Raw genomic sequence first — 23,281 nt, 5'->3', positions numbered from 1 at the left:
CTCCTGGTTACACCCTATATCACTTGACTATTTGGATTCTTGGAACTCGACCTCGGCTTTGTCTTTAGAATAACCCTATTGCTCACTGATTTGGACATTCTGCTCTCGGCTGGTTTTGACCTTTGCAACTCCTCGTATTCTTCTGTTTTCTGATTTGGACTTTCAGTCTCTCCTGGTTGTGAACTCTGTTTGATGTTTACCCTCTGGCTGTCTGGTTTTCCATTCTGGTATTGCCTGCATTGCACCTTCTGTCCACACTGTATTCTGTTAATGCAACATGGGTTCTATGCAGCCAAATCCAACCTGCCTTGCGGTGGACTCTGGTGAAGACCTTAGTGTAATGGCTGCAGTAACGGACCTGTTGTCTGTCATCCCGGATACCATCCGTCAAGTCTTGAGGAACCCACCACCTCCAGCCCCATCTGTGCCAGAGCCCTTGCCACCATCTGGACTATCCCAGGCACCCTTGTGCTACACTCCTACCATAGACTTTGTGCATAGACTGTGAGTTGGTCAGCTGCCTCTACGCTATGGCAGAGCGGCTTAGTGAGTCCAGATACCCTTAGATCAGGACAGTACGCTCAGGCCATGGAACCCATTCTTAGATCTAAAGATTACTAAAACAAAGGAAGGTACAATTTGTACCTAGGTACACCGTAAAGAGACAGCAATAAATAGCTTTCTACAATGGGACAGTTGCCACCCTTATCCCCTCAAACGATGTATCCCTAGAGGCCAGTTCATGAGAATTCGTAGGAATTGTAGCTCCCTCGACGATTTTGAGCTACAGTCACAAGATCTTGCCTCTAGAATAAGGGATAGAGGATTTCCAAAAGGAGTAATCCAAAAGGCTTATGAGGTGGCGAGAGACTCTGATAGGACAAGTCTCTTAGTTCCAAAAAAAAGGAAAGAGGAAAAAATCACTAGGCTTATAGGTACCTTTGATTCTAAACAACCAGAAATTATGAAAATACTGAAAAGGTATTGGCATATCCTCAGTGCAGATATGGACCTGGTGGATCAAATTACTCACCAGCCATCAGTCACGTTTCGTAAGGGGTAAGAACATTCGGGACAGGGTGATGCAAAGTTGCTTTGATCCTATACCACACGAAGGAACATGGCTTGATAGGAAGGTTCCAGGCACACATAAATGTGGTAGTTGTAAAGCTTGCAACTTCATCCAGAATGGGAGAAAATTCAAATGTGTCACCACCGGAATCGAGTATGATATACGAAATTTTGTGAACTGTAAAACAACAGGAGTGGTATATCTCATTACATGTTCATGCCCACTTAACTATGTGGGTAAAACTATTCGACAATTTCGGCGTCGAATTAGGGAACAAGTAGGAGATGTGACAAATATGAGAGATACTCCCATATCCAAGCATGTACATGCTAAACACCATGGCAGAGCAGAATGCCTGAGATTTCAGGCGATTGAACTGGTACGACCTCCAAGACGTGGAGGAGACTGGGACAATCTAATCCTTAGGAAAGAGGCCCAGTGGATTTACAGACTGGCATGTACACAGCCAGAGGGTCTAAATGAACAGACGAATTATACCTGTTTTATCTGATTCTAGAGAGTTCCATTAGAGGCAGCTAAGCAATCTTTGCTTCTATGATGTTTAGAATCATCTAAGCTTATTTTCAGATGTTGATACATTTGTCCCTTTATCTATTATTGTATTTCAAATACCATTCTTGCTCATGTACTAGAATACTATCCTTGCTCATCTATACCATTGTGTGAACAGAGTGTCTATTAGACGTAAGGCCGCGAGATTGCTGTGTTGAGTTGGATAGCAATCTTAATTCCCATACAAATATTGTCAGCTCCGTCCCCTAGATGGGAGGGCTCTGGGCAGTAATGAGATGCACTCCTCTGCCTCTCTATGCGCCTGCGCAATCGGCGCCTTTTTGGTGCTGGTCTTCCGGGTGCGTCAGCTGACGCGCCGAGAGTCACATGACCACACGTCACGGATGACGTGGGCGACAGTGGTTGGTCGTCTTCGAGGCTTTGCTTCAGCCCAGGGGGAGGAGTATTAATTATATTAACTCTGAGTCCTTAGTGAAGGGTGCCACTGACATCCATGCGAGCACGCTTCCGTGTTGTGTAACAGAATATCTGTTACAGTTCTTTATCCCTGGCGCTTTAGCTAGACTTATGACAAACATAGACCCCTGATGAATTAGTATACAGAAACGCGTAGGGTCAGATGAGAAGCGATTATAGCGTAGGTGACAGCGGTATCGTTGGGTAATCCCAGCACTGGGGTATTTAGGAGCAGTAACGGCAGGCTCCGATGTTTTGCAGGTTCCCATCCACTGATACACCAATGTTAAACGCTGATCCAATATATATCTATTTAATACAATCAAAGGAGGGTTCACAAATGAACCAGGGATTGTAGTATACATTTAATACGTTTTTAAACAAACACGGTGGGGCTTTTTTCACAGTGGTGATTGTACCCCTGTTTTTAGAGAGTTATTTAATAAAATTTTACATTTTTACTCATTAATCACCTCAGTGAATTCTAATCTACTAATACTTTGTGGGAGCACAAATTTAATATTACAGTAAACAGTGAATGTCGCATGGAACCCGCTGGCTAAGACCACAGTTCAGAGGATACAGACGGATATGCATGACCTACAGGCACGTCAGGATCAACTCCTTGAGGCTGTAAACTCCATCATTGTCCGACTGGATCAACTCCCTGTTCCACCTCCGGTTCCTCCTCCAGAGACTGCTGCCATTCCACTGCCTGTTACTCCTCCTGTTTGTTCCGGATCCACAGTTTCACTGCCCCTTCCTCCTCGCTATGACGGTGACCCCAGAGCCTGTAGATGCTTCATCAATCAATGCACCATTCATTTTAGACTACGAGCTCATCTCTTCCCCTTTGAGGAGGTCAAAGCAGCATTTATTATCTCCCTCCTCGCTGGCAAGGCCCTCGCATGTGCGAAACCCATCTTGGAACAACAGGGACCTGAATCCTCGGACCTAGCCTTGCTCCTGCAGTCTTTCCGTGCAGTGTTTGAGGAGCCGGGCCGAACATCTTCTGCCACAGCAGCTCTGCTAACCCTCAAGCAACGAGGCTCCACAGTAGGAGAGTATGCCATCTCCTTTCGTACCCTGGCAGCAGAGTTGCCATGGAAAAAGGAGGCGTTGGTGGCGACCTTTTGGCAGGGACTGTTCTCACACATTACGTATGAGCTAGCAGCCCGCGACCTTCCTTCTACCTTGAATGCCCTCATCCTGTTGGCCACCCTGGTCGACATGAGGATCCAGGAACTCAGTCAGGAGGTTCGACAGGAGAGCTGGTTTCACAGACTAGCACCCTCGGCCCAGAGACCACTATTGCCTTCACTTGTTGCGCTACCTGAAGAACCGATGCAGGTAGACAGTCAACTTGTCCGAGCAGGAGAAACAGCGCAGACGCTCTTAACGGTCATTTCGTGCGCTAATGTCCACAGAAGCCGGGAAAATCCAGCGCCTAGGGTTGGTTGGATGGGCAACTCTAGAGGGGGAACAACTCCAAGTTTCAAAACCTCTTCCAAATTATCTATTCCTGTGTCCATCATCTCTGGAGTGACATCCCATTCCTCCTCTGCCTATCTTGATTCCAGAGCAGATGCAAATTTCATCCAGCAGGATTTAGTGGATCATCTACATCTACCCACAGTTCTTCTAGAGTGTTGCCTCTGTAAATGGACTACCATTGCACAATCCTATTGTGTCTATCACCAAACCACTGACCTTACAAATCGGAGTTCTTAACTCAGAACAGATCACCTTCCTTGTCCTGCCTAAAGCCATCAATCCTGTCCTGTTGAGCCTAAATTGGCTCTGACTACATGCTCTGGTTCTCGACTGGAGTTCCGGTGAGGTCCTGCCACTGCCTCAATCACTCTCCGATCTACCATCACATTATGCCAGTTTTGCAGACATCTTCAGTAAGAAGGAGGCAGAGACGCAGCCCCACTATCGCAGCAATGATTGCCCTGTTGAATTACTTCCTGACGCCTCGCCACCATGAGTTCATCCTCTCTCCCTGCCAGAGACCCTAGCCATGTCTGCCTACGTTAAAGAGAACCTCGAGAGAGGGTTCATCCGGAAGTCATCTTCTCCGGCAGGAGCCGGATTCTTCTTTGTGAGAAAAAAGGACAGATCTCTTCGTCCATGTATCGACTACCGGGGCCTGAACCAAATTACAGTCAAGAATAAGTACCCCCTACCACTCATCTCCGAACTTTTTGATAAAATTCATGGGGCCAAGGTGTTCACAAAGCTGGATCTACGCATACTTTTAACTTGATCCGTATCCGCAAGGGTGACAAGTGTAAAACCGCATTTAACACACGAGACGGCCATTATGAATACCTCGTAATGCCTTTTGGACTATGTAATACCCCAGCTGTGTTCCAGGAATTTGTGAATGACATTTTCCGAGACTTACTGCATGTCTGTGTGGTCGTCTATCTGGACAATATCCTGATTTATTCACCTGATTTGTTGACACTTTGTAAGCACGTTCGCCAAGTTTTCTTGCGGTTAAGGGAGAACGGTCTATATGCTAAACTCGAGAAATGTGTGTTTGAGACAAACACTTTGTTCTTCCTAGGCTACATCATGTCTGACCATAGTCTCAAGATGGATCCTGAGAAGGTTAGATCCGTCTTAGAATGGCCACGACCTTAGGGTCTTCGTTCCATACAATGATTTCTGGGATTTGCAAACTTCTATCGGCAGTTTATCCTGAACTTCTCATCTCTGACTGCTCCAATCTTGGCCCTCACCAAAAAGGGGGTGAACGCCAATGTCTGGCCTCCGGAGGCATAATCTGCGTTTTCTGATCTCAAGAGTGCTTTAACCATAGCATCTTTTCTCCATCACCCTGATGCTTCTCGGCAATTTCTTCTGGAGGTAGACGCCTCTTCCGTTGGTGCGGGAGCACTACTGTGCCAAAACAATTCCAAAGGCAAGATGTTGGCTTGTGGCTTCTCAAAATGATTCTCCCCAGCAGAACGCAACTATTCCATTGGGGATCGGGAATTGCTGGCCGTCAAGTTGGCCTTAGAGGAGTGGAGACACTTGCTGGAGGGTGCTATGCATCCTATTATCATCTATGCAGATCACAAGAACCTCACTTACCTACAGTCGGCCCAACGGTTAAATCCACGCCAGGCCAGATGGTCGTTGTTCTTTGCCCGATTTCAGTTTTTGCTTCACTTCCGTCCTGCAGACAAGAATGTGAAGGCAGACACCCTGTCTCGCTCCTTCTAAACCAATGACTCTGATGAGACTCTTTAGTACATTATAGATCCTTCTAGGATTATTGGTGCTAACCCCCTGCAAATCAAAGTCATTCCGCCTGGAAAGACTTTTGTCCATCTTGCTGACAGGAAGAAAATTTTCCGCTGAGGCTACAACTCTAAACTAGCTGGGCAGTCTGGTGTTCGTAAGACACAGGATTTGATAGCTCTTCACTATTGGTGGCCCACACTGCCTGGTGATGTTGCGGACTATGTCTCGTTATGTCCGAACTGTACCACGAACAAATCTACCTGCTCCAAACCTGCTGGCCTGCTATTACCCATGCCTGTTACTGATGCCCCTTGGCAGCATATTGCGATGGACTTCATCACTGACCTTCCTTTTTCTGCTGGATGTACTACAAAAATGGCACATGACTGGCCTTCCGTCTACCCCTCGCCTGGCAAATTTGTTTATTCACATCTTCCGCCTGCACGTCCTTCCTCTGCATATTGTCTTGGACCGGGGAGTACTTTTTACATCCAAGTTCAGGAGATCCCTGTGCAACCTGTTAGATGTAAAGCTGGACTTCTCCTCTGCCTATCAACCACAGTCCAATGGTCAAGTGGAGAGGACCAATATAAAATTTGAGAGAACTATCTCCGCCATTTCATTCTGTCCAACACGACAATTGGGAGCAACTTCTACCTTGGGCAGAGTTCGCGTACAATAATCACACAAGTGAGTCTACTGCCTCCTTTCTACATCATGTACAGCCAGAATCCTCGAGTTCCTCTTCCTGTGCCAGCCATGACTCAAGTGCCAGCAGCGAATTCTTCATTTGGGACTTTTTTTCACATCTGTCAGCAAACTAATTCTGCGATCCTTCAGGCAGTGGAACGCATGAAAAAGCATGCCGATAAAAGAAGAAAAGTTCCTCCTCAGTTCTCTCCTGGAGCCAAGGTCTGGCTTTCCTCAAGAAACATCCGTTTGAAGGTGCCCTCATACAAATTTTCCCCCAGGTTCCTCGGACCCTTTGAAATCCTAAAACAATTAAACCCTGTCTCCTATAAGCTCCAGCTGCCTTCTACCCCCAGAATCCCCAAGTCTTTTCACGTGTCCCTCCTGAAACCTGTGGTTCTGAACTGCTACAGACTCCTAGTCCTGCAGGTTGCATGAAACGTTGAATAAGCTAACCGATATCGTAGAAGGTATTATAATAGTAGGTGGCAAATTGAATTAACACCCTATTAGACTCATCTACCTGTACCTCGGCTCACTCACATGGCGTCTGCTCAACCTGTCCTCTAAAGACTACACTTACTTCTCAAAGGCACATAACTCCTTTCAAAGGTTGGATTATCTGTTCATATCTGGTAATCATGTAACTACAGTACAAAAAGTAGATATTGGTCCCATAATTCTTTCTGACCACTCTCCCCTGTCGCTGCATTTATTCTTCATCAATTTACCGGCTAGAGACTGGATGTGGAGATTAGATGAAAAGTTCAAGGGGTTATACAGCCCCTAAAAATGTATGGCCTATCCTCAGGATAGGCCAGCAATAGTTGATGGGTCAGGGTCTGACTATCGGGACCCCCGCTGATCAGCTGTTTTGAAGGCGTTGCAGCACTCGTATGAGCGCTGATTCCCCTTCACTTCTAGTTGCTCACTGTGAATCGGTCGAAATGGAAGTAGCGGTGATTCACAGTTATTGCAGTCTGTTCTCCCCATTCTCTTCAATGGGAGAACAGGCTGTAATACCTGTAAATCTCCGCTACTTCCATTTCGACAATTTACACTGAGCAACTAGAAATGAAGGGAAAGTAGCGCTCGCACGAATGCTGCGGCTCCTTCAAAACAGCTGATCGGCGGGGGTCCCGACAGGCGGACCCCGACCCATCAGCTATTGATGGCCTATCCTGAGGATAGGCCATACATTTTTAAGGGCTGGATAACCTCTTTCATTGGGGATGAAGTTGTAGCTAAAGATTTACAGGAAAAGCTAGACTTTTATTTTTGCACTAACTCATAATGAACCATTTTACCCTCAATAGCATGGGAAGCAAATAAGGCTTTTTTAAGGGGATAACTCATAGTTTTTGTGCTAGAAAAGGAAAGAAAGAAACAAGCTCCTAAATTCCCTGCTTGCCCAGATATCTTCTTTGGAAGCTATTCATAAAATGTTGACATTTTTATAGATCCAAAAAGACCTAGAACACCTGAGGCAATGTTTTAAGGAGAACCTCAATGTCAAATCTGCGAGGATGTTCCAATATGCCAAATTTAAATACTACGCACTTGAGGACAAAGACAATAAATGAATGGCTTCCCTGATCCAAAAAGAGAAAGACAACTCCTTCATAAAACCTATTATCTTCAATACTGGAACAAATGATCTAGACACCGCCAATGTAGCAAAGGAATATTTAATTTACTACTTGTCTAATCTTCCTCAACAAGATTCATCCACCACAAAGAAAAGATGATTTGTTACACTCCATTAACCTTCCTCATCTTCTGCCTTCCCACATTGATATATTACTAGTCCCAATCTCTCCCCAAGAGGTAACTTATATTGTCATTTTGATGCCTCAGTGGATGAGCCTAGTCCTCGACAGTCTACCGACGGGATAATATAAGAAGTTTGTACTAACTCTTCTGTCATATTTAATGCTGCTTTTACTTGGCCAAAGGGACTCCTCTTCCCAAGCAGGCGTTGGAAGCCCATAATAATTTCCTTCCTACAGAGGGGAAAGACCTAGAGTATTGTAGCAGTTATCGTCCCATTTCCTTACTAAATGTAGATGTGAGGATTTAGGTGAAATTGCTAGCCAAATGCATAAGCACTTTTCTCCCACATTTGATCAACTCAGAGCAAAATGGGTTCGTACTGGGTAGGGAAGGCAAGCATATTCCAGAAAATTGCTCCATGCTATTCACAATGCATCTACCAAAAACATTCCATTAGTCCTTCTCGGCACGGATGCTGAGAAGGCTTTTGTTTGAATTGACTGGCTCTATATAGAGACGGACCTACATAAATTTGGCTTTCCTACAGAGTTTATCACCTCTATTTTCTCACTGCAGGTTTTCCCCCTGTCCCCGACTCTCTTTGTGTTAGTAATGAAGACATTACTCCAGTAACTTGGGGAACCCCCTATCATAGATGGCATTACTGTCAGGAAAAATACTCACCTATCTCCGGCTTTTGCAGATGACTTACTCCTCATGATAATAAACTCCACTCAAGCCTTTCCCCATATACTGGAGGTATCTGAGCAACTTGGGAGTCATTCTAATTTTAGGATTAACTAAGCTAAATCTGAAACATTAAATATTTCAGACCCCTGTACTTTAATACGAGAACTACAAAAAAAATTGCCTTTTCACTTGTAATCTAAACAAATAAAATATCTAGGTATTTATCTTCCCAAAGATCCTGAATATAGTGGCAACTACCACACTTTGTTATTAAAAATTCATAAACAATTGACTTCCCTGTCACTGCCATATGTTTTCTGGATGCGGAGGAAAAACCCAATAGCATTTATAACCATATTTCTAAAGGTACCTACTCAGTTTTTCGATGGCGGTAAAGGGGCCTTATTCTGTAGAAATAGCTCTGCATGGGTGTCCCACACTGCCCTGGAGCAGGTGCTTTGCTGTGTAATAACTATCTGGCTCTTGTTCTAATGTCCGGGATCGGAGGAACCTACATATAAATATTTCTATATCTAAACAAATAAAATATCTAGGTATTTATCTTCCCAAAGATCCTGAATATATTGGCAACTACCACACTTTGTTATTAAAAATGGAGCAGGTGCTTTGCTGTGTAATAACTATCTGGCTCTTGTTCTAATGTCCGGGATCGGAGGAACCTACATATAAATATTTCTATATCTAAACAAATAAAATATCTAGGTATTTATCTTCACCAAAGATCCTGAATATATTGGCAACTACCACACTTTGTTATTAAAAATTTATAAACAATTGACTTCCCTGTCACTGCCATATGTTTTCTGGATGGGGAGGAAAAACCTATTGAAAACGTTTTTTCTACCCCTGGTACTTTATGTGCTACAGATGGTTCATATAGACTTAACACACGTGTTTTTCACCCAGGTTAAGTCTGTATTTTATTCCTATCATAAGAAACCCCTTTTGGCTTACAATAAACTCATATTGAAAAAGCCACAGGGTGTTCGGTCTCCCAGTCATTCATACGTACTATAAGACAGTTCATTATTCCGGGGGCTAAAGTTGGCCAACCCGGCTTTTCATATCCCGGGTACTGATGTAGTACTAGCTACCTTAGGACCTAATTCTTCCTCTTGGGTATTGGGAGTTACTAAACCCAATAGCATTTATAACCATATTTCTAAAGGTACCTACTCAGTTTTTCGATGGCGGTAAAGGGGCCTTATTCTGTAGAAATAGCCCTGCACGGGTGTCCCACACTGCCCTGGAGCAGGTGCTTTGCTGTGTAAAAACTATCTGGCTCTTGTTCTAATGTCCGGGATCGGAGGAACCTACATATAAATATTTCTATATATTTTATGTCCTTATATTCCAAATAACCCCTTTCAATTAAAAATGCATGCATTATATTAATTATATTATAATAAATTGGATGCTACACAGGGCCGGCTCCAGGTTTAGGTGGGCCTTGGACGACACAGCCTTAGTGGGCCCTTTTTCCGGGGAACTGAAGGAGGCAGTAAAGTGCCATACAGCCCCCCTTCCAGGTAGTGCCACACAGCCTCCCTCCCAGGTAGTGCCACACAGCCCCCCCCCCTGTAGGTAGCACTTTTGGGGCTCCCTCTAGGAGTGGAATCCCCAACCAGAGCACTGCCGATGCTCTGGCCGGGGATTACGCTTCAGGACGAGCCCCTGACGTCACTGTCCATATATGGACTGTGATGTCAGGGGGCAACCCCAGAGCCAGAGTCCCGGGAAGAGCAATACTAGCAATCTGCCTGAAACTCCTGCTCTGCTCCTGACATCACTGTTCATATATGGATAGGGATGTCCGGAGCAGAGCTGAAGTCCCGGGCAGAGCGCTAGTAAAGCACCCGATACTCCGTCTTTGGGGAAGCCCCTGACATCCATGTCCATTTATGGATAGTGATGTCAGGGGCAATCCCAGAACCAACGTCCCAGGCAGAGCGCTACTTGTATTACTAGTATTACTACTAGTATTCGTCCTGGGACACTGCTCTGCTCCTGACATCACTGTCCATATATGGACAGTGATGTCAGGGGCTTCCCCAGAGAGGGAGTCCTGGAGCAGAGCCATTTCTAGCGCTCTGCCTAGGACTCCTCCTCTCTTCCATGCATCACTGTCCATATATGGACAATGATCTCAGGGGCGACACCAGAGCCGGAGTCCCGGGAAGAGCGCTACTAGCACTCTGCCTGGGAGTCTGTAGCCTAGTAAATGGCAGAGTAGGAAGCTACCTCCCTGCTCTGCCATAGTGTTCAATAGTATCTGCATCCTACGGACGCAGATTCTATTGAATATGGCGTCGCTACCACTGTAGCAGCCATAGTGGCTGCTAGCGGGGCCACTGGGTATGGGTAACCCATAGTGGCTGCTGCAGCAGTTTCTACGCCCCCTCCTAGATAGGGGCTCCCTCTAGAAGCAGAATCCCGGGCAAGAGTGTCAGCAGCGCTCTGGCCAGGGATTCCACTCCCGGAGGAGTCATGATGGCAGCGTCAGCACCCGGCGGTCGAGTGGGCCCCCCGAAGGGTAGTGGGCCCCGGCACTTGCCCGGGTTCACCGGTTGCTGACGCCGGCCCTGATGCTATATACATATTCCTTGTAAAATGGTTGAGAAAGGTTAAACTTCATGTAAATGTGTATTTTTTCATCTTAAGTAACTAACTATGTAACAAATGCGGGAAGCAAACATTTTCAGTTTTTTCAGGTCAAAATCAGCAACATCATTGAGGGGTTAATATAAAGGGACCAAAATTATGCACCAACTAAATCTATTGAAGATGTAAAGTAAATATCTACAATAAAAAGTGACACTTTGAGGACGGTTTTTCCAATTTAAATGTGACTGTTAAGTCGATAAAGAAGCACTCTGCTCTGACTAAAAAAGGGGGGTATTAAGCTGGGGACCCCCCTGTTTACCATTAATATGTAATTTTATGGGATATGGATAGTAGTTATTTTAAATTTTTTTTAGCTTGAAAGTGCAGAATTTTTAAGTGTCTAGAACTTCTTATCCATGTGCAGAAGAGCAGACTAGAGTAAAACACAACGGCCGGAGCTGAGCCCCAGGCGTAAGAGGAGGCCACATGACCGGGGGAAACAGAAATGGGAGGAGCTTGTGACACAAGGCGGACAGGCGGCGCTCTGGTTTGAGCGCCAGTCTGTCCAGAAACACAGTGAGGAGCAGTTGTGTCCTCTGCTCTCTCCGTCCTCCCCGCATCTCCGTGCCTCCATGGCCATCCAGGTAATCCTGGACCAGCTGCGTTCTGTGGCCGGCGAGCCTGGGTATGATTGGCTGAGGACCCAGCTCGCCGGTCTAGTTGATGGCCTGGCTGGGCCTGGCTCACCCGGTCCTGCGGGTTGGCCTGTTAGTGATTTGGAGGCAGGGGAGTAGGAGATTGTGGGGGGTTTTCAGGATTGCATTCCTCAGGGTGGGCGGCAGCGTTGGTCGAGGAGGGCACGGCGCCCTTCCCGTTTGAGCCTGGATGTTACTCCCCAGGTCTGGCGCAGAGTTGGGAGCCCCTCCAGGGACCCTGGAGACCCGGGGGCTGGGCCCTCACCTGCAGGCCGCAGGCCCCGGTCTAGCAGGAATCCTGCTTCCCGGCCGGATCCATCGGTAGCAGGTGGTTCGGTCCCCATGAGGCGGGGGACGCCACCTGGCTCTAGGTCAGTCTCTCCTGGATCGGCGGTGGGCAGGCCTGGCGATGGTCCAGTCAGGCGGCCCACCTGTGCACAAGATGGACGTCCGAATACTGGGAGGCGGCCACGGTCGGTGGTCGTGCGGGGTATCGGCGGTGGGCGGCATCCCGCTGGCTGTGTGGCAGATAGTCGACGGCCTTCCAGGGCTTTGACGGTGGTGGAGATCTTGCCTGGGGTGGAGGGTAACATGCGTTGCCCTCCAGGTTCGTCGTCATCGCGGATTCAGGAGGAAGATGGAGGCCATCGTGCGAGACGGCTGGATGAACCGGGTCTTCCGGCTGGTGGGATCACAGCTCCTGCGCAGCCCGGTGAGTCTATGTCTTTATCTTTCCCACCCCTGCCATTTTTAGGTCCCCGAGTTCGGGGGGTGTATCTGTGGGTGGCGGGGTGGTTGAGTGAGGTTGTACTGGGGTAGGATCGGGGGATGGGTTAGTAGTGTGGGGGTTATTGGGTAGTTTGCAGGAGTTGCTGTCACGGTGCGAGAAAGTAGGTTTTTTGGGGGAGCCGTCCCCTGTGGCTGCGTGGGGCGGTGGTGGGGGGATTTCGCAGGGTATGGGAGGTAGCCCAGTGGTGGTGGGTGTGTTGGTGGTTCGTTAAGCGGGTGTGGCAGTGTCAATTCAGACTGAAAAGGATGGGGAGGTGGATCGGGTGCGGGTGGATGATAGAGCCAAGGGGGGAGGTGTTTGTTTCGAGGGGCAGTTGGGGGATCATTTAAAATCGGAAGTTAAAGAAAAGATATGGAAGGATGAGTATGTAGAGATCTTTTTCCTGCTCCCCTTGGAGAAGTTCAATCTAGATAAGCCCAAGCGGATTGAGAGCAAAAAGGAGTTGGAGAAACGGAGGTATCGGCTGATACCTTAGACATTTCCTAATTGGTTGCAGGTGTTTGCCATCTCGGCGAGTGTGATTGGGGAGAAGGTGCCGGATAATTGCTCTGGCCTTTTTTGTTATATGGACGCCATTAGGGAGGCTTATAGGGTATATGGGGGTATGACATGGCGTAGGTATGTTGAGCAGTTCCGGCAAAGGAAGGTGGTTCGCCCGAATATACGGTGGGACCAGAAGGATATTGGGTTGTGGTTGAGGGTTATGGCACCGGTACGTTTTGGGAGGGAGGGCTTTCCAGGGGGGGCCGCGGGGTCCAGCCAGTATAGCCAGCAGGGGACTGGGGGACAGTCAGGTACTTCCTCAGGGGGTAGGTCGGGCCTTTGTTGGCAACTCAATGAGGGTCAGTCTAAATTTGGAGCGGGCTGCAAATTTAAGCACTCCTGTTCGGTCTGTGGTGGGGCATCCCTTGGCGCGTCGAGATGTTTTAAGAAAGGAAAGGGGAGAGGAAGCGCAGCAGGTAGCCTTGGTAGTGACGCCGGTGAAGTTGGATGAGATGCTGCCGTATCTAAATAGGTACCCGGATAAGGAGAAGGCGAGTCTGTTGCAGGGGGGTTTCGGATCGGTTTCCGGATCCCCCCCTTCTGATGTTGTCCATTTTTCGTTACGTAATTTAAAATCTGTGTGGGATTAGCCGACGGTTGTGTCCGAGAAATTGATTAAGGAGGTGCAGCTGGGGAGAATGGCTGGTCCTTTTTTGTCCCCTCCTTTCATTGATACGGTAGTCTCTCCATTGGGTGTCGTGCCTAAGAAAGAGCCCAATAAGTTTCGGTTAATACATCATTTGTCGTATCCAAGGGGGGGTTCGGTGAATGATGGGATTGATCCAGCGCTTTGTTCTGTTGTTTATACGTGCTTTGATGCTGCGGTTGAGTGGGTTCGGCAGTATGGTCTGGGGGCTCTCATGGCAAAAACCGACATAGAGTCAGCTTTTCGTTTGCTTCCAGTGCATCCTGAGAGTGTTCAGTTGTTGGGCTGTTAGTGGGAGGGTTCGTTTTTTGTGGACAGATGTCTTCTGATGGGCTGCTCCATTTCCTGCGCCTATTTTGAAGCCTTCAGGTCATTCTTGAAATGAGTAATTTGTGAGGTGGCGGGGGTTGCCTTCATCATCCATTATTTAGATGATTTCCTTTGCGTGGGGCCGGCGGGCTCACCTGTTTGCGGGAATTTGTGGGCAACGGCAGAGTGGGTGGCTGGTCGTTTTAGAGTGCCCCTCGCGCCAGACAAAACGGAGGGTCCGAGGTCGGTCATAGTGTTTTTGGGAATCACGATTCCGAGAGCATGGAGTGCAGGCTCCCCCAGGAGAAATTGGAGGATTTGAAGTTGTTAGAAGGCAGGGCGTGCCACTTGAGGAAGATTAAGTTGCAGGACTTGCAATCTCTCCTGGGAAAGCTTAACTTCACTTGCCGCATCATGCCTATGGAGGTTATCTGTAGATGTTTGGTGAGGGCTACGGCGGGATTGAAGGCCCCTCATCATTTTATTTGGTTGGGGGAGGAACATCGGGAGGATCTGAGAGTGTGGTTTGACTTCCTGGGGCAGTATAATGGGAGGTCGATTACCATGGCAAAGGTGAATGAGAATGTTGATTGGGATTTGTTCACGGATGCTTCAGGGAGTGTGGGCTACAGGGCCTATTGCGGGGGGCAGTGGAAGTGGGTCAATGGCCTGTTAAGTGGGTGGAAGTGGGTTTAGTACATAACCTGGCATTTTTTGAGTTGTTCTCTATTGTGGTGGTGGTGGCTATTTGGGGGGACAGGTTTAGGAATAAGAAGGTACGTTTCCATTGAGATAACATGGGGGTGGTGATGGCAATTAATAATATTTCGGCATCATCTCCCCCTGTTGTTTGTTTGTTAAGACAGTTAGTGCTACTTTGTCTGTCATTGAATGCTTGGGTTACAGCTGTTCACTTCCCGGGAGTGGATAACTCAATTGCGGATTCTCTTTCTCGCCTGCAGTGGGATCGGTTTCGGCAGTTGGTCCCAGAGGCAGATGCGATAGGGCTCACATGGGTGCTGGTCTAGAGGGAGCGAATCGACTGGTCTTCATTGGCTCCGGGGACGTGGGCCGCTTATGAGACGGCCGGGCACGAATGGGAGGCTTGGCTGGATGTGTTGGATGGAGTGGTTTCTTATGGGGATTAAGTGGTGGCGTTGTTGGCATTTCTGGGTCATGTGTCTGCTGCGTGCTGGTCGGTGGCGAAGGTTAATTGCTTTGTGGCGGCCCTAGAATTTGGTTTTAAATGGAGAGGTTCACGGTACGCCTGTGCCTGCGTGGGGCGGTGGTGGGGGGATTTCGCAGGGTATGGGAGGTAGCCCAGTGGTGGCGGGTGTGTCAGTGGTTCGTTAAGCGGGTGTGGCAGTGTCAATTCAGACTGAAAAGGATGGGGAGGTGGATCGGGTGCGGGTGGATGATAGAGCCAAGGGGGGAGGTGTTTGTTTCGAGGGGCAGTTGGGGGATCATTTAAAATCGGAAGTTAAAGAAAAGATATGGAAGGATGAGTATGTAGAGATCTTTTCCCTGCTCCCCTTGGAGAAGTTCAATCTAGATAAGCCCAAGCAGATTGAGAGCAAAAAGGAGGAGGAGAAACGGAGGTATCGGCTAATACCTTCGTCATATCCTAATTGGTTGCAGGTGTTTGCCATCTCGGCGAGTGTGATTGGGGAGAAGGCGCCGGATAATTGCTCGGGCCTTTTTTGTTATATGGACGCCATTATGGAGGCTTATAGGGTATATGGGGGTATGACATGGCGTAGGTATGTTGAGCAGTTCCGGCAAAGGAAGGTGGTTCGCCCGAATATACGGTGGGACCAGAAGGATATTGGGTTGTGGTTGAGGGTTATGGCACCGGTGCGTTTTGGGAGGGAGTGCTTTCCAGGGGGGCTGTGGGGTCCAGCCAGTATAGCCAGCAGGGGACTGGGGGACAGTCAGGTACTTCCTCAGGGGGTAGGTCGGGCCTTTGTTGGCAACTCAATGAGGGTCAGTCTAAGTTTGGAGCGGGCTGCAAATTTAAACACTCCTGTTCGGTCTGTAGTGGGGCATCCCTTGGCGCGTCGAGATGTTTTAAGAAAGGAAAGGGGAGAGGAAGCGCAGCAGGTAGCCATGGGAGTGACGCCGGTGAAGTTGGAAGAGATGCTGCCGTATCTAAATAGGTACCCGGATAAGGAGAAGGCGAGTCTGTTGGAGGGGGTTTCGGGTCGGTTTCCGGATCCCCCCCTTCTGATGTTGTCCCTTTTTCGTTACGTAATTTAAAATCTGTGTGCGATTAGCCGACTGTTGTGTCCGAGAAATTGATTAAGGAGGTGCAGCTGGGGAGAATGGCTGGTCCTTTTTTGTCCCCTCCTTTCGTTGATACGGTAGTCTCTCCATTGGGTGTCGTGCCTAAGAAAGAGCCCAATAAGTTTCGGTTAATACATCATTTGTCGTATCCAAGGGGGGGTTCGGTGAATGATGGGATTGATCCAGCGCTTTGTTGTTGTTTATACGTGCTTTGATGCGGCGGTTGAGTGGGTTCGGCAGTATGGTCTGGGGGCTCTCATGGCAAAAACCGACATAGAGTCAGCTTTTCGTTTGCTTCCAGTGCATCCTGAGAGTGTTCGGTTGTTGGGCTGTTAGTGGGAGGGTTCGTTTTTTGTGGACAGATGTCTTCCGATGGGCTGCTCCATTTCCTGCGCCTATTTTGAAGCCTTCAGGTCATTCTTGGAATGAGTAATTTGTGAGGTGGTGGGGGTTGCCTCCGTCATCCATTATTTAGATGATTTCCTTTGCGTGGGGCCGGCGGGCTCACCTGTTTGCGGGAATTTGTGGGCAACAGCAGAGTGGGTGGCTGGTCGTTTTAGAGTGCCCCTCGCGCCAGACAAAACGGAGGGTCCGAGGTCAGTCATAGTGATTTTGGGAATCACGATTCCGAGAGCATGGAGTGCAGGCTCCCCCAGGAGAAATTGGAGGATTTGAAGTTGTTAGAAGGCAGGGCGTGCATGCTTGGTTTACAGCTGTTCACTTCCCGGAAGTGGATAACTCAATTGCGGATTCTCTTTCTCGCCTGCAGTGGGATCGGTTTCGGCAGTTGGTCCCGGAGGCAGATGCGATAGGGCTCACATGGGTGCTGGTCTAGAGGGAGCGAATCGACTGGTCTTCATTGGCTCCGGGGACGTGGGCCGCTTATGAGACGGCCTAGCACGAATGGGAGACTTGGCTGGATGTGTTGGATGGAGTGGTTTCTTATGGGGATCAAGTGGTGGCGTTGTTGGCATTTCTGGGTCATGTGTCTGCTGCGTGCTGGTCGGTGGCGAAGGTTAATTGCTTTGTGGCGGCCCTAGCATTTGGTTTTAAATGGAGAGGTTCACGGGACGCCACAAAGGAATTTTTGGTAGGTCAGACCCTGAGGGGGCTTAGACGGGGGCGGACGGTGCCTGATAGGCGGCGCCCGGTATCCTTTGGGCTGTTGGAGAAATTGGGGATGGCAGCGACTGTGGTGTGCATGTCGGTGTATGGATCTGTGTTATTTCAGTTGGCGTTTTCTTGGGCCTTTTTTGGTACGCTACGGGTAGGGAAATTGGTTTCACCCAGCAGGGTGCGGCCGGGGGTGGTTGTTGTCGGATGATGTGGTGCACTTGGTGGATCGGGTGGAGTTTTGGATTCGTCGTTCAAAAACGGATCAGAGGGGGAGGGGCGGCGAGTGGTGTTGAAGGAGGTCGTGGGCGTGGTTATGTGTCCGGTGCGCTTGTTGGGGGCTTAAGTCTGGTATGGCCGGTTTAGGGGTAGGCCTTTGTTATGTCATGAAGATGCTAAGTTTATGTCGCGGTATCAATTCACCATGGTGTTCCGCAAATGTTTGTCATGCGTGAGTCTGGATGAGAAGGCTTTTTAACCGCATTCGTTTCGAATAGGGCCGCCACGGAGGCGGTAGGGTGGGGTCTTGGGCCTGATGCAGTGCGTCGTATAGGTAGGTGGGAGTCCCACCGGTTCAGGCTGTATGTTCGCCCCCATCTTGTTTGATCTTAGAGGGTGGTGTCGTTGCGGGTGGTGTTAGGTTTAGTTAGGATTGCGCGGGACAATGATTTGGTGTTCTAATTGCATATATATTAACGGATGCTGATTTTTCTTTCAGATCCCTCCCTGTGTGTGGTTTGGATTTTTGGGCATTCCTATGTCCATTGGGGCACATTGCGGGCCGACATTCGTCCAGAAGGGTGGCAGTTGGGGTTTTCCAGATCGACGGCTGTCGTGCGCTGGCTTGTTTTCTGTGGTATGTCTTGGGGGAGGGTTCTGCCAGAGTTTCATCGCTGTGCGACATTGGACCGCGATCCTAATGTATTAGTTCTGCATATTGGGGGAATGATCTGGGGGTACGGCCGTTTTGGGAATTAATCCGGGATATAAAATACGATCTCCTGTAGTTGTTGGCGGTTTTCCTTCGGGTAACTATAGTGTCGTCAGAGATGGTGCATCGACAAACGTGGAGATCGGTGAGGTCGGTGGTGGGTATTAACAGGGCTCATGTGAAAGTGAACAGGGCTGTGTCTGCATTTGTGGTGAGGAATGGTGAAGTGTTCGTGAGACATTATGATTTTGGGGAAGGTACGGTCAATTATTGGCTGGCTGATGGGGTGCATTTGACTGCGGTGGGAATTGACCTGTGGGCATTACGGATTCAGGAGGGAAACGAACGTGCCATTTTGTTGAGGGGGAACTTGCATACTTGAAGTAGTCAAGGTATGCTCGTTCTGGCGAGTTTTGGGGGGTCCTTGGAGTTGGTTAGAATTGGTGGGGGAGGGATTCATACTGGTGATGGTCCCTCCCAGATTATACATGGTGGGGTATCTGGCTTATATGGGCTCCTGCTGGGTGGGGTCCCGGGGAGCAAAATGGAAATGCTTTAGCCATCTGCAGTTCGCATGGTGCCCCTGAGCCTGTTGCAGGACGGCTGGGCGTAAAAATGCAGATATGGGCAGAATGGCGCCAGATCCTTCTTATTAGCTCCAAGGACCTTCCCAATTTTCGGTATAGGGGTGTACGGTTTTCACGTGAATGATGTTTGTATGGGGTGGTTTTCTTGTAAAGGTTATTAAAGGGAACCTGTCACCAGCATTTCACCTGTTGAACTTTACTTATCCCTCACAGGCCGCTGAAATCAAAAGTTCATAACCGTTATCCCCTCTCCTAAACTCCTCCGACTGTAAATAACGGTCTGCAAACATTTTGCGCCTTTTATCGTAATAATCTGGTGTCCCTTTGTGCGCACACACCAGAAGAGGAAGCGCGGGATTTTGTGTGCTGAAGGAAGACAAGGAGCTTTCAATCAAAAGTAAGGAGGCGTGGTAAACTCGGAAAGACTTGAGGAATGAAGATATGACTATTTTCAAACGAAGATTTGACTCTTTTCAAATGAAGATATGACTCTTTTATGCTCATTAGCATACGGTGTGGGAACACTAAAAAGTTGAATACTAAAGCTACAGAGCCGACTAAGAAGACAATTATAGGTTATATAGAAATAATTTTTCACCCGCTACCACCAGGTATTGCTGGTTTAATAGGTGAAATGCTGCTGACAGATTCCCTTTAAGTTATGGTTATTTATTTGGTATTTGTTACTGGTATTTATTAATGTGTTGTTTTTCTGTTTTTGTTAATAAAATTGCTGCTGTGGCCAATTCATTCCAGCTCTAAGTCTCAGGGCTTATTCAGACGAACGGGATATACGTCCGTGTACGCGCGTGATTTTCACGCGCGTCGCACGGACATATATTAGTCTATGGGGCAGTGCAGACAGTTGCGTGATTTTTACGCAGCGTGAGTCCGCTGCGAAAAAGTCACGACATGTCCGTTCTTTGGGCGTATTTCGAGCATCATGCACCCATTGAAGTCAATGGGTGCGTGAAAATCACACGCACCACACGGAAGCACTTCCGTGGGACGAACGTGATTCGCGCAACAGCTGTGAAAAAGATGAATGAAAACAGAAAAGCACCACGTGCTTTTCTGTTTACAAACATCCAAACGAAGTGTCATAATGATGGCGGCTGCGCGAAAAGCATGCAGCCACGCATCATAAGGGGCTGACACACGGAGCTGTCAAGTGCCTTTTGCGCGCACAAAACGCCACGTTTTTTGCGTGCGCAAAACGCACGCGCTCGTCTGAATTTGGCCTCAGTGTCATCATTTGGTGGAAGAAAGGCAAAGGGGTAGCTTAAAGGAGTTGGGAATGTCACACGCAGTTAATGTTTTAAGGTTTACAGAACCGTACTCGGTTTATCCCACGGTCATGTTCCCCTGATCCTGTAGAACGGCTGACCACACGATTCTCATGTTGTGTTCTGTTCCCACATGGTAGAACTTTGCAATCCACATGTTGGACAGATCAGAAGAGCAGCACAGATTAGTAAATGGTTATCTAAGAGAATGTACACACATGGCTAATGTGTTGCAGATATTTCTATGACAGTCCCACTCACCTGAATGTGGTTTGTAAAAATCCATGCACATGCTGCAGAAAAATCACTGCCAGTACCAGCCTGTGTCCACAGTTATGGGCAGCAAGACTCTTTAGGGTATGCTCACACAGAGTTTTCTGACACGTTATTTGATGCGGAAACCGCGTCGGGATACGCGCCAAAAAACTGCCAAAAATGCCTCCCTCTGATTTCAATGGGAGGCTGAGCAACATGCTCTATCTTTGGGCATTTACTTCTCTAACCTCCAATGTCCACGGACGAAAAACGTGGCAAAGGGAGTGCAGGCAGATCTAAATCTGCCTCGACATTCCAGACAGAATTTTGAGGCAGAATTTTCTGCCTGCAAAAAAACTCAGTGTGAACAGGGCCTTATGGCCAGGATTACACACACAGTTTGCTGGCAGTTTTTGGCTCAGTTCTTTTAGCCAAATACAGAAATGGCGCAAAACAAAAGGAGATGCATCAGTCTTTTCTTTATACCTTTCCTTCTTTTTGGATACAATTCTGGGTTTGACGAAAAAAAACGGAGCATAAAACTGCCACAAAAACTGCATAAAAACTGTGTGATCCTGGCTTTAAATATATACAGTATAAATACATCATATGTCTCTTCTTACCTCGGGATGTAAGAGGCTGGTCGTCTTCCATCATGACATCCTTGTACAGATCCTTATGTCCTTCTAAATACTCCGACTGTGTAGATCTCTGTTCAGACCACATTTGGAATACAGAGTTCAAATCAGACGACCTCAACTACAAACAGACATTGATAAAATATAAATAGAGTTGATCAAACATGAGTTACAAAAATAGTGGAAGATCTTAAGCGTAAAACTTTTCAGGAGAGACTTAATGACGCGGTCTAGTCTGACCTCCCGGGATGACAATTCAATCCAAGTGACAGCTCCAGCCAATCACAGGCCAAGCACAGGCTTCAGCGGTACATGGACTGGCGCGTCATCCAGGGAGGTGGGGCCCGATGTCGAGAGGCGCGTCACCAAGGACGCGTCACCAAGGCAACGGCCGGGAAGTTCTCGGTAAGTACGAACTTTTTCTTTTTTTTCAACTGTTTTTTCGATATTGTGTTCGGCATTCACTGTCGAGGATGCTGAAAGAGCTAGCTCTTTCAGCACCTTGGACAGTGACGGGCGTCGACTAGCCTCATCTCTATGATGGCGGCTGCGCGAAAATCACGCAGCCGCGCATCAGACACGGATGACACACGCAGCTGTCAAATGTTTTTTGCGCGCGCAAAACGCAGCGTTGTTTGCGCGCGCAAAAACGCAACGTTCGTGTGTATCTCCCCTTAGATGAGGTGTCAGGAACACACAGGAGCAACTATCAGCTGAGCCACCAGTCCAGGTCACTGACGAGTTCGGCTGACAGCGGCGTTCTGCAGATTCTATGTACAGTGAATACATGCATCACATAAAAATGGTATCAGAGGTTTCCAGAGCCATTAACTAGGCAAATTTGGAATTCATCAGTGTGGGAAAGCTAGGGAACAACCTCTGCAGAGATGTAATAGAGGCCACCCTAGGTATATAAATTCTGTACTTACTATATATATACAATTGGCATTAGGACAACAATCGGTATACTACATGCCCAGTTTGGTCTTCAACATTTATCATTTGTTGTTATTACTTATTTATTTTCCTAATTTTGCAGAAATATAGCAAAGGGAATTATCACCGAATAATTATTTAGATTACCCTTTCAGGAGCACTGGAAAGCTGGGTGATTTCCCTTGTAGAATTATAATGGAGGTAATAATTGTCTCTGTCAACACTGCCACCCTGCTGCTATATGTGTGTATATAGAATTGGGACAACAGTATATTGTATAAGCAACCAGCGAGGTACAGCTTTTCAGTGACACTATGTGTATACTACTGCTGGTGTAATTATGTGTATACTACTGCTGGTGTCACTATGTGTATACTACTGCTGGTGTCACTATGTGTATACTACTACTGGTGTCATTATGTGTATACTACCGCTGGTGTCACTATGTGTATACTACTGCTGGTGTCACTATGTGTATGCTACTGCTGGTGTCACTATGTGTATACTACTGCTGGTGTCCCTTTGTGTATACTACTATTGGTGTCACTATGTGTATTCTACTGCTAGTGTCACTATGTGTATACTACTGCTGGAGCCACTATGTGTATACTACTATTGGTGTCACTATGTGTATACTACTACTGGTGTCACTATGTGTATACTACTACTGGTGTCACTATGTGTATACTACTGCTGGTGTCACTATGTGTATACTACTATTGGTGTCACTATGTGTATTCTACTGCTAGTGTCACTATGTGTATACTACTGCTGGTGTGACTATGTGTATACTACTGCTGGTGTCACTATGGGTATACAACTGTTGGTGTCACTATGTGTATACTACTGCTAGTGTCACTATGTGTATACTACTGTTGGTGTCACTATGTGTATTCTACTGCTTGTGTCACTTTGTGCATACTACTGCTGGTGCCACTATGTGTATACTACTGCTGGAGCCACTATGTGTATACTACTACTGGTGTCATTATGTGTATACTACTGCTGGTGTCACTATGTGTATACTACTACTGCTGTCACTATGTATATACTACTGATGTCACTAGAGGAAGGCGCGTTGGGGTGGATCTCGGTTGTAGTTCTTCCCGCATTCATTATGCGTATGTCATATCCCTACGATATGCTTCATTAACTTTCTTATTTACTCTCT

At 47.5% G+C, this 23,281-nt stretch overlaps 1 protein-coding gene across 1 annotated transcript in view; it reads right to left on the bottom strand.

The window, feature by feature from the left end:
* Positions 1-21,281, bottom strand: part of LOC142760402 (uncharacterized) — a 104,678-nt gene extending 83,397 nt beyond the window's left edge. The window contains 1 exon segment of the mRNA XM_075863589.1: positions 21,160-21,281. Within this exon segment, the coding sequence (XP_075719704.1) occupies positions 21,160-21,262 (103 nt within the window). The 5' untranslated portion in view covers positions 21,263-21,281.
* Between the last annotated feature and the right edge of the window lie 2,000 nt (positions 21,282-23,281).

The sequence above is a fragment of the Rhinoderma darwinii genome, chromosome 4 (genome assembly GCF_050947455.1).
Source record: "Rhinoderma darwinii isolate aRhiDar2 chromosome 4, aRhiDar2.hap1, whole genome shotgun sequence".
NCBI classification, from domain to species: Eukaryota; Metazoa; Chordata; class Amphibia; order Anura; family Rhinodermatidae; genus Rhinoderma; species Rhinoderma darwinii.
Note: the sequence above shows the minus strand (reverse complement) of the source record. Positions and strands in the feature narration are given on the sequence as shown.